Raw genomic sequence first — 16,456 nt, forward strand, 5'->3', positions numbered from 1 at the left:
GCCACCTTCACACAGACTACTGTCAAGGTCTGGTAATGGTTGGACACCGGTCTGTGCCTTGGCTCTGGTGGCCACTGGACAAGAAACAACATTCACATTTACTTGGGTTTTGATGTCCTTATCAGAATCCATCTGAGTGGACTGTTTTTCTTGTAGCTAGTCAAAAAGCACCGGTAAGTCCCGTCCAAAAATTACATCTACTGGCAGGTTTTCAATAACCCCAAGGGTCAACAGATATGATTGTCATCAATAACAACAGTTAAATCTTCTTTCGGGTATGTATGTTTCGGGTATGGTTTGTCACCATGTACACAGAAAATATCCTCTTGTCTTCCATAACCTGTCTGACCCACTGGTACCAGACTCTGCTTTATAAGTGACATGAAACTACCAGTGTCCAAAAGAGCAGTCACATTTTGTCCATTAACAGTTAATGTGTGTGCGTAAGTGTATGTGTGCGTTCCATCAGCAGGAGGGACAGTACTGCTCCATCACACTGTTAAATATCATTAATTTCAATCTACAGTTCAACATTTCATTGCTTTAATTTATTATACTAATGCTATGCACTTTTTTTCTTATGTGTTTTTGTTTCACCGTTGTTTTATCCTAAACTAATATTCTTTGCCCAGACACCACCTCTTACATGAACCGTTCTAAAGGTCAAGAGGACAGAAGGTCCAACAAGGCGATGAGTTGCATGGCGGGCAATCAACAAAGAAGCCATCGTGGCTGTTCTTAGTAGCAGTTGGGATGGGGGAAAGCTTTATACTTAGACTGCACTCTTTAGGTGTGTAGAGCTGCGGTTTTGAAGCTGACATCTTCAGGCAGTTGGGAAAACCACTTCATCCTCTCTTCTGGGGGAATCTCTGGCTAAGATTCCTTTTTTGCAGAAGCTCAGAAAAAAGGTTTGAGACAGGTCGTTTTAAGTCTGGTCAGTTTTCTGAATGCTGGATACTCAGACAGCAGATTTTAACTTAACTTATATAATGGTTCCAAGTTTGAAGTAGCCTAACTCAGCCAGTTAGAGATTGCACATTGTCTCCCCTATTGCTGCACTCCCTGAACCACCGGCAAGAGAAAGAAGAGCATGGCAAGCTGGAATTTTGTACTATGATGTTATGGGGATTCCACCTTTAGATTAGAATAAACAACTGAGTGTTAGGGTTTGACCATTTTAGAATGGGCTATGTGTAGGGGTACTAAGCAAAATAATACACTGATAAAGTTTATCCATCTAGAGCCCACTGGTGGCCATTGTTATACTAAAAACCACAAGGATTGGGGGTACCTCTCTCTGTCAGACTGATTATAACCATTGGAAAAGAGAAGGGGTTGCACAGGTAGCAGAAATGGAGGGTGTGTTTGCACCTCAACCATAACTGAGCTGGTTTAGGCTAAATTTGAACCCCCCTTACTCCATCCAACAGGGAAGGAGGAAGGCAGAGGTAAAAATTATTGGCGAGTATTTTTTCCTGTTGCATTGTGTGAAAGGTGGGTAACTTTAAAATGGGCTAAGTCAATTCAGTCAAATCATACAGATTTCAAATCAGGTACATACATTCCAATTGATCCTAACCATCGAACAGAGCAGTTAGATTAAGTTATTTATTCAGATTGGTTAAAAAGTTTTTCTATCTAAGGACACCCAACACAGTACAGGTCCTTCTCAAAATATTAGCATATTGTGATAAAGTTCATTATTTTCCATAATGTCATGATGAAAATTTAACATTCCTATATTTTAGATTCATTGCACACTAACGGAAATATTTCAGGTCTTTTATTGTCTTAATACGGATGATTTTGGCATACAGCTCATGAAAACCCAAAATTCCTATCTTACAAAATGAGCATATTTCATCCGACCAATAAAAGAAAAGTGTTTTTAATACAAAAAACGTCAACCTTCATATAATCATGTACAGTTATGCACTCAATACTTGGTCGGGAATCCTTTTACAGAAATGACTGCTTCAATGCGGCGTGGCATGGAGGCAATCAGCCTGTGGCACTGAGGTCTTATGGAGGCCCAGGATACTGGGCCTCCATAAGACCTCAGCAGTACAGGGAGCTCGAGCTCCAAAATCTCCATAAAGCTTTTCAGCACATGGAAGCATGAAATGCTCCAAAATCTCCTGATAGCTAGCTGCATTGACCCTGCCCTTGATAAAACACAGTGGACCAACACCAGCAGCTGACACGGCACCCCAGACCATCACTGACTGTGGGTACTTGACACTGGACTTCTGGCATTTTGGCATTTCCTTCTCCCCAGTCTTCCTCCAGACTCTGGCACCTTGATTTCCGAATGACATGCAGAATTTGCTTTAATCCGAAAAAAGTACTTTGGACCACTGAGCAACAGTCCAGTGCTGCTTCTCTGTAGCCCAGGTCAGGCGCTTCTGCCTCTGTTTCTGGTTCAAAAGTGGCTTGACCTGGGGAATGCGGCACCTGTAGCCCATTTCCTGCACACGCCTGTGCACGGTGGCTCTGGATGTTTCTACTCCAGACTCAGTCCACTGCTTCCGCAGGTCCCCCAAGGTCTGGAATCGGCCCTTCTCCACAATCTTCCTCAGGGTCCGGTCACCTCTTCTCGTTGTGCAGCGTTTTCTGCCACACTTTTTCCTTCCCACAGACTTCCCACTGAGGTGCCTTGATACAGCACTCTGGGAACAACCTATTCGTTCAGAAATTTCTATTTTAATCTATTCAATTTTGGTCATGAGCGAGACAGTGTCTTAATAGCGTAATGGGTGGATAGCAGTACAGAAGCTGAAGGGAGGAGTGTTAAACCACGACCCTGCTTCCTGGTCTGAACCCTCGGTTGTCAGAGTTTCGGAGAACTAATACATTCAGCCAGATTCCTAGAAAGAAGAGCTGCTCCATCCAAAAAGGCGTGGATGCCATCTCTCCGGAACAGGCCAGGTTTTCCCCAAAATGTTCCAATCTGATTTAATTAGCCCCACACCGCCAGGAGTTTTCATGTTTTTATTTTCTTTTCTGTTTAGCGTTGGACATGCAGCAATCAACTGTCCTCTTTTGTGGCAATAAAAACAGTCACAACTCTTTGATTTTATGGCGCCGATGGCATACATTTACAAACTGATTTTGGTGATTTTTGTTGAGAAAAGATTTACTGATACAAATCTGCTTTATGAGTTAAAACCAACTCATCTGCCAAAATTGCAGCATTAGTTAGAGAGGAGACCTTCTGTTCATTTAAATAAACCACAATGCGTGCCACCAAACACTTTTGAAATTCCTCCAACAAAATAAGCACTCTCAGATCATCCATAGTTTTTACCTTACACAAATAACACCATTTATCAAATAAAACACTGGTTAGCAGCTTTATTAAGATTCCTAAATTTTTGACGGTATGCTTCAGGGACAAGTTCATATACTTGCAACACCGTCTTTTTAAAAATTTCATAGTCTAAACTCTGTTGAGTAGACAAACTTGAACACGCTTCTTGGGCTTTTCCTACAAGTTTACATTAAAGTAAAAGGGACCAAAACTCCTTCGGCCAACTCAGAGCAGCGACGATGCTCTCAAATGCCCTAAAGTAAGAGTCTACTTCTGATTCACGAAATGGAGGAACCAGTGCTGTGTGCTTACTTATGTCAAAAGTGGCAGAAGCAGAGGAATGTGTGCTTGGTGGCATCACTGGAACTGTAGGTGCATCTTTTTCCAGCTCAAGAACTTTGATATGGAGGTGCATGGCTTGCACTTCCACTTCTTGTTGCGGTTCTCCATCTCCTTTATGCGGAGAGTGAGGTGCAAATCTTCTGTAGACATTCCGCCAGAGGCTCGATCAGGCTTTATGCAAACAATAGTCGCATCAGCAGCCTGTGCTGCGTTGACATCCTTTCCCAGTGCAGCATTGTCTACTTCTTTTACTGAAACCATTTGTGGTGATAGCACACCTTTCTCCACCAGTTTTTCACACAGAGTTTACTTTAACTCTGCTTTGCGAGCGCTGTAAGACACCTCAAAATTATAGTAGTTAGCAACAACAAGCAGGTCTACTTACTTACATTTTTAAAGTTTTTCCCAAGAATGTGCTTTTACAAAGTTATCAAGTGAAGAACCCATTTCTACTCCCCCATACACCAAAAACTGCCAACCAGAACAATGTCTACTTACCAAACTTACGAAAAACAGTGAGAAAAGGCATGAAACGAGCCGCCAATTCATGTTATGACTTGTCTAGGGGTCATAACATAATCATTACATAATTAAAAAAAGAAAATAAAAACACCTCACGACCGCAGTCATAACAAGGCCTCAGAAGAGAAGTCAAGCTTGTCTTAATTACCCCCTTTTTATGAATGTATGCTGGGTACTCAAACAGCACATCATTACTTAACTTTGTGGTTCCAAGTTGAAGAGATATGCCTGCTCGCCTGCAAGGAGACATTTGCACGTGATGCCCCTCCTGTCTGGTTTTTGCCTGAGATCTGCATGGGAGAGGCCGCCATGTTGGAACACGGTGTTTTTGTTAAGAAATTCAGCTCTGACTCCTCCTCTCTTCTTGAGCTGAGCTGGAAGTAGGTTGATGTGATTTATTTTCAAAGTTCCAGAAAAGTTCATACCGGCCTTTGTACAGTTTTAGAGTCTATGCTCATCTGTGTTGTAACCCATGGCTGGGGCCCCACATAGCTCGAGCTCCCTGTACTACCTCATCCAAAAGCTTTCTGATTTCTCCAGGTCCCAGGGCCAATCAGTGAACATCACATGTAGTCCCTACTCAGCCCTGGTTGGATCTGCTCAAGAGCAGGGACCAAAAAACTAGGAACAGGTACGGAAAAAATATTAATGGAAGCGCTCGCAAAGCGGGCCAAATCAAGCCAGTGGAAAAGGGGCATTAGTGGGCATGTTGAACACAATGTGTGCAATGGATAACAGTTGCAAAATAGGTGCAAACCACCCTATTTAAATGACGAAATTGCATGTGCTACTAGCTGTCACTATAGAGAGTGTTGGAGAGCAGTGCGCCCGTAAAAGAAAACAACTAAACCATGAAATATCAATTAGAAAAGCTGACAGCTGCCATATTTACCTCTACCAACACATTCACATCCCCCAACCCCCCTCATCCCATTATCTTATGTTTAGCATATTTATGAAGGCAAACACTGTTCTGCGGATTCTGCACACACAATTTAATTTACACCTGGTTTGTAGATCAGCTTTGCGCATCCAGACCAGTTTGCACATGTTTTTTTACATGCAAAACTTTTGAAGATCAGATCCTTAAGCTATGGTACCCAAGAGTCTTAGAAGGTGATAAAGGGTCAGTTGGAATTTTTGGAAATGAGGTTCATTGATGCTATTATCTGTAATAGTTCCCTAACCTGTTGTAGAAAAATGTCATATCACTGTGAATTGTTGGAAAATAAATTCACACATAGAGTGGCAGAAGCCAAACAAGCTAGTTAGACGTACGCCATCTGGTTTAGCTGACTTCAGCAATTTTAAAACAATTCAAACTGGAAATGGTCATATGAGTCATAAGAACCCTGTGTAAGTGTATGTTAACAATTCACAGTTTCTCACGACTTTTTTGGTGATGTATTGTACAGCCAAATATAGTATGTGTTTTAGTTGAGTTAATTGTATTAATCTGTCCGATTCACTGTGACTCGTCAGTCCGCTTTAAAAATCTCCAGGTCTAGTATTCCTTCTAAAATGATCTTGGCTGATTCAAATTCAGCTCGTTGACTAAATCAACTGTTGTGGTAGAGTGATAGAGTACACTCCTGGACATCTTGTTACCTTTTCTCCATTTTGAGGATTAATTTTTTAAGAAGCGCATTTTTTTGCTGCAGGTAAGAGAACTATTATCAATAATGTCACAGAACCACACTTTAAGAAATCACTATACCTTTAATGCTGATTTGATTAATCATCAATTGAGAAACTGCCTAGAGTGAGCGGTCTGTCTGGTCATCATAGTCATTGAGAAAAATAGATTGTAGAATTTTTTTTCATACCTTCTGGTTTATGTTTCAGAGTAAGAGATTGTTCCAAAACAAACTTAAGATGCCACTGGCTGGAAGAAGAAGTCAAGGTCAGAGACAAACAAAAAATATTCTAATCAGGCAAAAGACAAGTTTTTATTCAGAGTGCCATATTCAATCTCTATTCAAAGATCTAAGTAGTTATGTATGTTATGGATGCCAGTAATGCAAAACTTTGTGGCTGTTGTGTTGGAATTTGCGCCAAGTGCAGAATGGTTTAGAATGAAGAATACACAATAATGTATTTCAAATTATGGAATTAGAGTTTTCTTCCAGAGTTTTTTTAAAAACATATTAAAAAAACAATGTCATGATTTTGACAAGGGGGTTGTTTATTGCCTTTATTGTTTCATGATTACTTGTCTCTAACAGTGGGATTTTGAATGCTCTTCATGTTTTGGTGAGGGTGTGTAAATCTGTTTTGCAAGTATTAATTGTCAAGAAAGACACTGTCTTTTTGGTCGAATTAAATTTGTACTTTGAGATTCCCCTCCATGAACAGCCACCTTAACGTGGTGGAGGGGTTTGAGTGCTCGAATGATCCTAGAAGCTATGTTGTCTGGGGCTTAAATGCCCCTGGTAGGGTCTCCCATGGCAAAAAGGCTGGTGACAGGTCAGACAAAGACAAAAAGCGGTTCAAGAACCCCTCATGACGACTATTAAATCGAGGCACGGGATGTCGCCCGGTACGGCGGAGCCGGGGTCCCACCCTGGAGCCAGGCCTGGGGTCGGGACTCGTCGGAGAGCGCCTGGTGGCTGGGTTGCCAAGCCCGAACGAGAGACATGAGGCCATTCCCCAGTGGGCCCACCACCTGCGATGGGAACCGTGAGGGACCGGTGCAAAGAGGATTGGACGAAGGTGGAGACCTCGGCGGCCCAATCCCCGGATGCTTGGGCTGGCTCTATGGACATGGAATGTCACCTCACTGGGGGGGAAGGAGCCTGAGCTTGTGCGGGAGGCCTAATACTTCTACTGTTTGGCCAGTGATAAATACCTTATCTCACTAAGAGCAGAGTTGACACAGTCAGAAAGTCACTGAGAGGCCACTATTAAATCTATTCATGATGACCAAAAGTAAATGCCACGCTGAAACTTACTAACTAAGCTAGCATAAACTTTAGCTAATAAAAACTTTTTACCCTAATACTTGCTAAGGTATATTAAGAAATCAAGTTTTTATTTTTTTCCTAAAGAAAACCATCATAAACAAGCAGCCTTGTAGGCCCTCGCACCTCAGCGCATCTCTGCCGGTGCAGCGACCGCGCGTGCCTGGCAACGCCTCCTACACACCACACACGATAACACCGCTTCACTTCAACGCGTTGCCAGTAGGTGGCACTGTGAACAACATGTCATATAATCTTCGGTCATGCAGAGTTTCGGTCTGGCAAAAAGCATTAAAAAATTGGAGTAAATCGGACCTTCCAGATGGAAGCTGCACTCACTTGTTTGTTTGTGGGCGGGGCTAAAAAGCTGTCATCTGTTCACTGTGTCATCATGTCCATCATTAACTCTTGATCATGTATACTACATTTCAAGTGGATCCGATGATGTATGAGGGAGATATAGCTAGCCCTTGAAGTGTCCTAGGGGGCGCTGTTGATCCAAATTTCAATGTAATCCAATAGAGCTGTTTGGGGGCTGACAAAGATCAAGCATATTCAGTTTGGAGTGAATAGGATCATCCATGTGTAATTTAGAGCCAAACGTATGGCCGTGGCGTGACATCAGAATTCGTCACTCCCTCATGGCCACACTCTCCAGCTAAAGCAGTCAGTACTGGCGACTGTCTAAGACCATCATGTTATCTGTTACTTGGGACAATTTCACATTGATAAAGTTAAGAACATCAAACATTGACTGTCTAAAGAAAAACTGGACACTTCCTGTTCTCAGGGGGCGGGGCTTCGATGATGTCAGCATCTGATCAGTGAATATTGTTCAGGCCTAGAGGCAGATCAATCTCAGAAGGTTTTATGTGTCTGTGACTTTCCTTGTAGGAGCTATATAAATTTAGTGTTTTATGGCGAGAAGTCATATTTTGAGGCTTAGCCACGCCCACATGTTTTCATGTATCAAAAAGCTTTTGATAACCTTTGATCCCCAATCCCTTAAGAGTAAACTGAGTGATTTTCAAGTCTCTAAGTCAAAAGCTGTAGGAGGAGTTCGCTCAGATATGCGGGATAGAAACGGCCAAAAGAGGGTCAAAATGGCAACTTCAATCCAAAATGGCCGACTTCCTGTGGGGTTTGGACCAATGCTCCAAGAGACTTTTTTGTAGGTCCTGCCAAGATAGATATGTGTACTGAATTTCAGATTCCTTGGTGAAAGCATGGCTTGGGGCTGATTTCTATTTATTTTCTAGGGGGCGCTGTGGACGAATTAGGCCACGCCCACCAAATATGTCATCAGATCTCTGTTGGGGCTGGACAAGGATCAATCACATTGAATTTGGTGCAGCTCAGATGATGTATGGGAAAATTAAAGGCCATGGCGTGACGTCTGACTTCGCCGCACCACCATGGCCACGCCCTTTTATGAAAAGTTACTGTGCTTCAAACAAAGTTAGACCCACTAGTTATCTGTCTTCTGACACAGATTCAAGTTGATTGGCAGCAATTACAGCCTCTTGTCTTTTTGAATAAGACGCCACAAGCTTAGCACATGTATTTTTAGGCGGTTTCGCCCGTTCTTCTTGGAGGTTTGAGGTTGGATTGGAGAAGTCTGTGCACAACTATTTTCAGATGTTAAATCAGATTAAAGTCTGAACTCTGGTTTGGCCATTCCAGGAAATTCACAAAGTGGTTCTGAAGTCACTCTATTGAGATCTTAGCTGTGTGGTTTGAGTTGTTGTCCTGCTGAAAAATTAACGCCCCAGTCTAAGTTCAAGAAAGCTTTATAGTTCTAGAGTAGGTTTTTATCCAGTATGTCTCTGTACATTGCTGCATTCATTTTTCCCTCTGTCCTAACCTGCTAGTTTCTGCTGCTGAAAAACATCCCCATAGCAAGATGCTGCCACCACCATGCCTCACTGTAGGGATGGTATTAGCCTGGTGATGAGTGGTGCCTGGTTTCCTCAAAACATGATGCCTGGCATTCATACCAAAAAGTTCAATCTGTATGTCATCAGACCAAACAATTTTGTTTCTCATGGTCTGAAAGTGTCATTGTTTTAGGAACCAACTTGACCCACATGCAGAAAACGCTCAAGAGAATCTGAACGGTTTAACAGGTTTTATTGTCAACTAAGGTAGAACCAGGGAAGTACTGGTCAGGAACAACCGCCAACTATATGGCAAGAAACAAACCATGAGTAATGGTACTGATAAGGGGTTGAAACTGATGGAATACTGCATCTTACTAAGTTGGGGATGTGGACCGCGAAGAGTAGAGGTATACGGGGACTGGAAGCAGACACGAGGTAGAACAGCGAAGGTAGGTTCGTAGGATTTCTCTGTCACTAGACCTTGGAATACGGGGCTTGACTTTGCAGTGCTTGTACTAGGCGTAGGTTGTGGAGTGCGGTGGAGGGTGGACAGGGTTCATTGGGTGAGGAACGTGGTGGTGGAAGCCAGGTAGTGGCCAGTTGGTGATTGATCTGGTTGAACCACGGCTCGGTAGCGTCTTGTAGGCAGTCAGGAATCCCTTGTAGTCCGAGAACGAAGTAGCCCTGGGAGGAAGTCAGCTGGAGGCAAGACTGGGTATGGACCAGGTCGTATCCGGTGTTGTACACCATAGGCTAACACTCAAGCAATGAGATGCTGGCCGCCTCCTGCTTAAATACTCCAGGAATAATCATTGGGAATGGGGTACACCTATCTCCTCACACCACAGTCTCCAGCGCCCTCTAGGGACTAAACACAGTCAATAGCAGGCAGAAAAACACTCACTCCCAGAACCCCGACAGAGAGTTTCTTTTGGCAAACTCCAGATGGGCTGTCATGTGCCTTTTATTAAAGAGTGGCTTGCCTCTGGCCACTCTACCATAATGTAATTGTAATAGTTCAGGGGTGCCCACACTTTTTCGGCCTGATTGCTGCAGATATGGCCATCCTTCTAGAATGTTCTCCTCTCTCCACAGAGAATTGCTGGAGCTCTGAGAGACCATAGGGTTTTTAGTCACTGCCCTGAACAAGGTCCTTTTCCCTCATTCGCTCATTTTAGATGGCTGGCCAACTCTAAGTCCTAGTGGTTTCAGACTTCTTCCATTTACAAATGATGGAGGCCACTTTGCTCATTGAGACCTTTAAAGCAGCAGAACGTTTTCTATATTTTTTTTCCAGATTTGTGCCTCAAGACAATCCTGTCTTGGAGGTCTAAGTACAATTCCTTTCACTTCAGCCTTGGCGTTTGAGCACTAACATGCACTGTCAACTGTGGGACCAGTGTGTACCTTTCCTAATCATGCCCAATCAACTGAAATTACCACAGGTGGACTCCATTGTGTGTAGAATTTTGTGGAAAGAGATTAATTTAATAACATTTGGAATAAGGCATATCTAAATGTTGAAAAGTGCAACGCAGTGAATACTTTACAGACACACAGTATAAAATATCTACTCAGCTAATCTTTAAACTGCCTTGTTGCAAATGTTTTCCGATTCACCCAATTACTAGTTTCATTAGCTATTGCTACTTATAGCTAATGTAGCATTAGCTATGTGAAGCTATTGCCTTACAGATTAGTGGGTCGTAAATACTTAAATCTCAGTTATTTATGAAATGCATGACCAGTAAAATAACTAAAGTTTTACTTACCTGAACAGTGCAGTAGCAGTGGGTACTGATGGCAAATCCACCCCTGCTTTCAAGGCACATATCGGTTCACGAGGCTGGTTAGATACCTTCTGATCTCATTTTCACAATCAGGTTAGTTCTCTGACACCTTAAAATAAAGCATATCTTGTACATGCCCCAAGTGAAAATAATTCTAACATTTGATGGCTTTTCTACTCTAGAAGACTCCCGTGTATGAAGTCATGGGTAATGGACAAAATATTGTAATCTTTAAGCAATGTCTAAGCATTTGTCCACTTGCTAACTGCATATACCGAGTGCTTACTCAGGGCTAAATATTTGACTGGCAACACAGAATAGTTAAGTTGTTAAAAAAACATTTTTAAAAAGCAACGCTGTTTATATTTATTTTAAGTTTCTTCTAGTTCTGATATTATAATTGTCTCCTGGTTACTGCCAACCAGTCCAAAAGTAAATATAAACATGTAATGAGTCTATTCATAACATGAATAAAGTGATGTTTTAATGCATTAAAGGAATCTGCAGTATATTTGATCAGCTTAGTACACCATCTAAAATATATAGACAGGTCAAAACTGGACAGAATTACTCTTACTAAAGATGGATTATTTAAAAAATGAATTTTGAAAGATAATTTAAAAGATTATTGTTATAGTTCAGTGGTGCCCACACTTTTTTAGCATGCGAGCTACTTGTAAATGACCAATTAACAATTATCTACCTAGCATAAAAATGTAAAACATAAATTTGTTAATAAATATATTGAGTATCCCTTATTGTTCTTGTTCTTTATTCTTTCTCTCTCTACAGCAGGCTAAAGCCTCCCTAAATCACACAAATAAAATGTAAACATCAACGTTTTCTGCAGTTTCTCAATAAAGCAAAAGAGTAATACAACAGAATAGTATAGAAATAATCTTTTTGTTCATCAGTGAGGATATTTAGGGCCAGCCATGATGATTCTTTCTGCAGACCTGATTGTTCGTTGCAGTCTGGACCTGTCCTGTTTTGTGGAAGAGCCAAACCACACTGAGATGGACGAAGATAGAACAGAAAAATGGCAGTGTAGAAGATGACCAGCAGCTCCTGTGGAAGGTTGTAGTTTCTGGTGGGCCTTCTTCCAGATATGGTCTATGTGTGAAGACTACATGGTCTCGAGAAATGTTGGTTACTAGGAACCTGGAAGTGGTCCACAGTGTTGTTGAGGATGGTGAAGGGACTGTGAGGGGGTGGTGTTCTCCAAACGTCCACCATCATTACCACAGTCTTGAGTGAGTCAGGTTCAAGGTGATTCTGACCACACCAGTGTACCAGCCGATCCACCTCCTGGTTGTATGCAGACCCATCACTGTCCTGGATCAGTCCAATTACAGTGGGATCATCTGCTAACTTCAGTGGTTTCATAAACAGGTCTGTTGAAATGCAGTCATGTGTGTATAGGGAGAAGAGGAGTGGGAGAGAAAACGCCCCTGGGGGGGGGCACTAGTGCTTCTTTTTGTGCGGGAGAAGATGCTCCCCAGTCTCACCTGCTGCTGCCGGTCCTTCAGGATGCTGGTGATCCACTGACAGGTGAAGGCCGGGACTTTGTGCTGGGTGAACGTCTGGTAGAGGATGTCTGGGTTGATGGTGTTAAAGGCCAAGCTGAAGTCCACAGGATCCTGACGTACCCCTGGGTGGCTGAGGTGTTGCAGGATGAAGTGTAGTTGACTGCATCATCTGCCGACCTGTTTGCATGGTAAGCAAACTGTAGGGGGTCCAGCAGGAGGCCTATGATGTTCCTCAGGTGCTTTGACACCAGTCGTTCAAAGAATTTCATGATCACAGACGTCAGGGCGACAGGCCTGTAGTCATTTAATCCTGTGATGGTGGGTTTCTTGGGTACTGGGATGATGGTGGAGCGTTTGAAATAGGAGGGAACCTGACACAGCTCCAGTGAATTGTTGAAGATCTGAGTGTAGATGGAGGCTAGTTGGTCGGCGTAGGCTCTCAGGTCCTGAGGCCTTCCTTGTTTTCAGGCAGTGGAAGAGCCTGAAAACACATCTTCCTCAGATATCCTTAGTTCAGGCAGAAGCTCTGAAGGGTGTGGTTGGTGTATGGGAAGAATTTGTGTCTGAATGTGATGTGGAGGAGTTGGGTTGAGGAGTGAACTGCTGCTTTTCACACCTACAGTAGATGCCATTCAGATGATTAACCAGGCAAGTATTCTGCTCAGGGCTGGGGGAAATGGCTCCTGTAGGCAATCAGGTTTTTCAAACGATTCCAAACAGCATACATGTCTTTGTCTGAAAAGCTTTGACAGATGAGGCAATAGCACTTTGAGTATGACATTGTGAAAAAAAGCTTTCCTCCCATTCTGTATGGAAGTTGTAGGTGTTATACTTTTTTCTTGGTCCAAGTCCCCCACTCATTTTTTAACCCTTTCACCAGTTTATTATTATTAAATTGCAGCCTAACTAGTGACTCAGTAGGAGTGCTCTACTAGAGGTGTCCAGTAGTTGTTTCAAATAAATGTGCATGCATGAGGTGGTGACCCATGTGTCAAAAACAGGAACAATGTCAAGACTGGGTGTCCAGTATGTCAGTCAAGTGACATGTCATGAGTGTCAGGATGATGATAGCCTATCATCCACTTTCTGTAAATTGTTTTTTATGCCATTCAATCTACCAACACTATCTTTGCCATTGGCCAGTAGATTATCGACATAATGCACACTCCTGTAATAGTTGCTCTCCTCATCAGTGTTTTCCATCATAGTTTTTTCCTCTATTGTACAAAATGAGACATTCATACATGTATGACAAGACACATACATTTAGATTAAATAAATATGCAAAATATATAACAGAAAAATGTTCTTCTGATCAATGTTAATATCCACAGAGGAGCTTGGGATAGTCAGCTGCCTACCAAGCAAGGTGGCCCTCCCCATACCACCCGGTGTACATCAGGTGGCGGCCATGGCTGCCGAGGCAGCAGTGGCTCAGTCAGCAGCCCTGGAGCATCTTGGAGAGAAGTTTGAAAACTGTGCACCTAAACAAAACAAGTTGATGAAGATTGCGGAAGATCAGCAGAGGATAATGGAGCAGGCATTTCAGCAGAATCTGATCGCTCTGGCCACCCAGACTCCTCTCAACATTAAACTCAACAACAGAGGTGAGAACGTTTTCTTTTTGTTTCTTTGAGTTGGATATATAGAGTTTGCAATTCCCTGTGTGTGGTGTGTTCTCTTTGTGTTCTTTGCTGCTTGATGTGCTATCCAAGCTTATGTAAAACGTTTTATTGATTTTTAAACCGTGTTAGGAAAATAGTCAATGACACAAAAAATCTAAGACTTGAGTTTACTTCGCTCCTTGGCCACTTTGCTCCCCCACTTTACACGTAGGTGAGTGCTTTTACGTCCTAGTCTACACACATTTCATGCTCATATACTTACTATTTATGTATCTATTAATTTATCCTGGTATTCTCTGTAATTATTTCTGAATAATCTAAATTAGAAATGTACTTACTCATGACATATTGTAAAATAGGACTCCAGATCAAATCAAAATAACAATGAGAGATGTCCTACATATAGTTTTTTTCATCGAAAACTATATGTAGTTAATAATAGATTACTTCAAATCAATACCTTTTAAGGTGTGTACTGAGAGACCCCTGGCAAACAGCTACTTTAATTTCCATGAATGGAACCAAAATGTACTCACTGCTAAACAGTACAAGAGGAAAAACAGCAAAGCAACAAGCATCTGAAACTGAACAAACTGATGTGCTAGGGACTCCTCTGATTGTGTAATGGAGAATGTTGCTTAAGCGAGTGGCATCACTTGACCTGTTTCAGGGGGCCTGAAACCCCCCTAAAATATTCACAAGCCCAACTAAATAATTTGTTGGTTCTTAATTTCATATTTTTAAAAACAAATGCCAACAAATTCACTATAATGTGGCCAGAATATCAGTTTAAATAATCATGTAACCTGTCATTATTAACTCAGCTATGATCATATATGTCAGTTTACTTCATAATGTAAGGTAGAGAGCATCAATGCATTGCTATCCAATCCAAATGTAATGCAGTCCACGTTTTCCCTGAGACCTTGCTTGATGTGTGTGGTACACACAGCTGACTGGAGCAGCAAGAAGATTCGATAAGCAGGTCAGGAGAAGGTTGTGGGAATAATGAATATATGTAAAGTTTTTCAAGAAAGTAATTATTAATCATGACTGCTGTTATTAACAATTAGTTCCGACCAGCCCCCAACTGACAGCATAAAGTTCCATGTAATGAATGCTCCCTGTTTAACAAATAAAAACCTGGCTTACACTCTGTACTAGAGACAGAGACCTCTTCTGAAAAGGTGAGTCTAAAGCAAAGGTCACCAACGCGGTGACCACAATCAGTGAGAAGCTTGCAAGAGCCTAATTTGTAGCAGCACAATCTAAAAATAGCAACAATATTCCCTGAAGATCCATCTAAAATAGTTTTAAAATTGAGTTTTGGGAGATTTTTTAATTGTTGAATTATTTTTAAAACAACAGTAATAAACAGTTGTCGGAGTTGTCCTTCTAAACTCCTGCGTGTTCGTTTATTTGGTCAAAGCATCTTAATTCTGCTCGAGAAAAAACAAAACTTAAATGTCTAAGAAAGCAAAACACGGACTAGAGGTTGAAGCTGATTCACCCGGCCGGGGAAGGGAGGTGCTCTCTCTGTGTAGTCAGGAACACTTCTGCTCTTCTCTCCCCTGCACCGTTTTTTATTGAACACACACATACCAGGGAATATACATTTTACATTTGTTGTGCAGCGCCTTATCAGTTTCTCACACATTCTTTTGCTGCAGACAGTTTCTCATACATTCTTTGGCTGCAGTCAGTTTCTCATACATTCTTTTGCTGAAGGTCAGTTCTGAGGCATCTTCTATTGATGAAACTGATACATGCACTCACGCCCTTTGGTGCCTGTTTTTTCAAGTTCACAAATAGTACATATTGTTCTGCACAGTTAACTTTCTAAGCGCTACAGGTTCAGACTAATTCCACACTGTTATGAACATAAGAACACATTACACTTTGTTATATATAACATTCCCCCTTTTGAAGTCTGTTAAGACTTCACTAAAAGAATACAAAAAGTAAACGTCTATACCAGAAGCCTAAGCACAGCGGACTCGAATTAAATTCTCAACACCCCTTCAGGCTCCTCGTCGTCATCAGGGATAGCCAACAAAGGCATCATATGAGGGGGTGTGGTTGCCTTGCCTTCAATAGTTGCAGTAATAAAGCGCACAATCAAAGATCTAATACATGGTACACAACAACATCCACACGTCACCATAATAGCAACAAATACTGCTATGGAAATAAACAAAGACACGATTAAACCTGTCCAATGTCCAAACATACCAATCATCCAATCCTCGAATGGGTTATCAATACCTGAATGTTCATGCATGGTAGCGGATAGCGTTTTGAGGCCTGCTAAGGCTTTCGACACTGATCCGTCTGGTGCTGTATTGTTTGGAATAAACGTGCAACACATATCACCAAACATTGCACATACGCCCCCCTTTTCTGCTAGAAACATATCCAGCGCCATTCTATTTTGTACTGACATAAGGGAAGTAGGTCCTGTTTGATCAGCGAGTCCCTCAACTGCATCTCGAGTTAAG

General features: G+C 42.0%; 1 protein-coding gene across 1 annotated transcript in view; it reads left to right on the plus strand.

Moving 5' to 3' along the window:
• The window catches only part of arid3c (AT rich interactive domain 3C (BRIGHT-like)), a 106,775-nt gene that overhangs the window by 44,256 nt on the left and 46,063 nt on the right, over positions 1-16,456 (plus strand). Inside the window, exon 5 of the mRNA XM_047380802.1 lies at positions 13,668-13,940. Within this exon, the coding sequence (XP_047236758.1) occupies positions 13,668-13,940 (273 nt within the window). The remainder of the gene's footprint in view (positions 1-13,667; positions 13,941-16,456) is intronic.

This window comes from Girardinichthys multiradiatus, chromosome 12, assembly GCF_021462225.1.
Source record: "Girardinichthys multiradiatus isolate DD_20200921_A chromosome 12, DD_fGirMul_XY1, whole genome shotgun sequence".
NCBI classification, from domain to species: Eukaryota; Metazoa; Chordata; class Actinopteri; order Cyprinodontiformes; family Goodeidae; genus Girardinichthys; species Girardinichthys multiradiatus.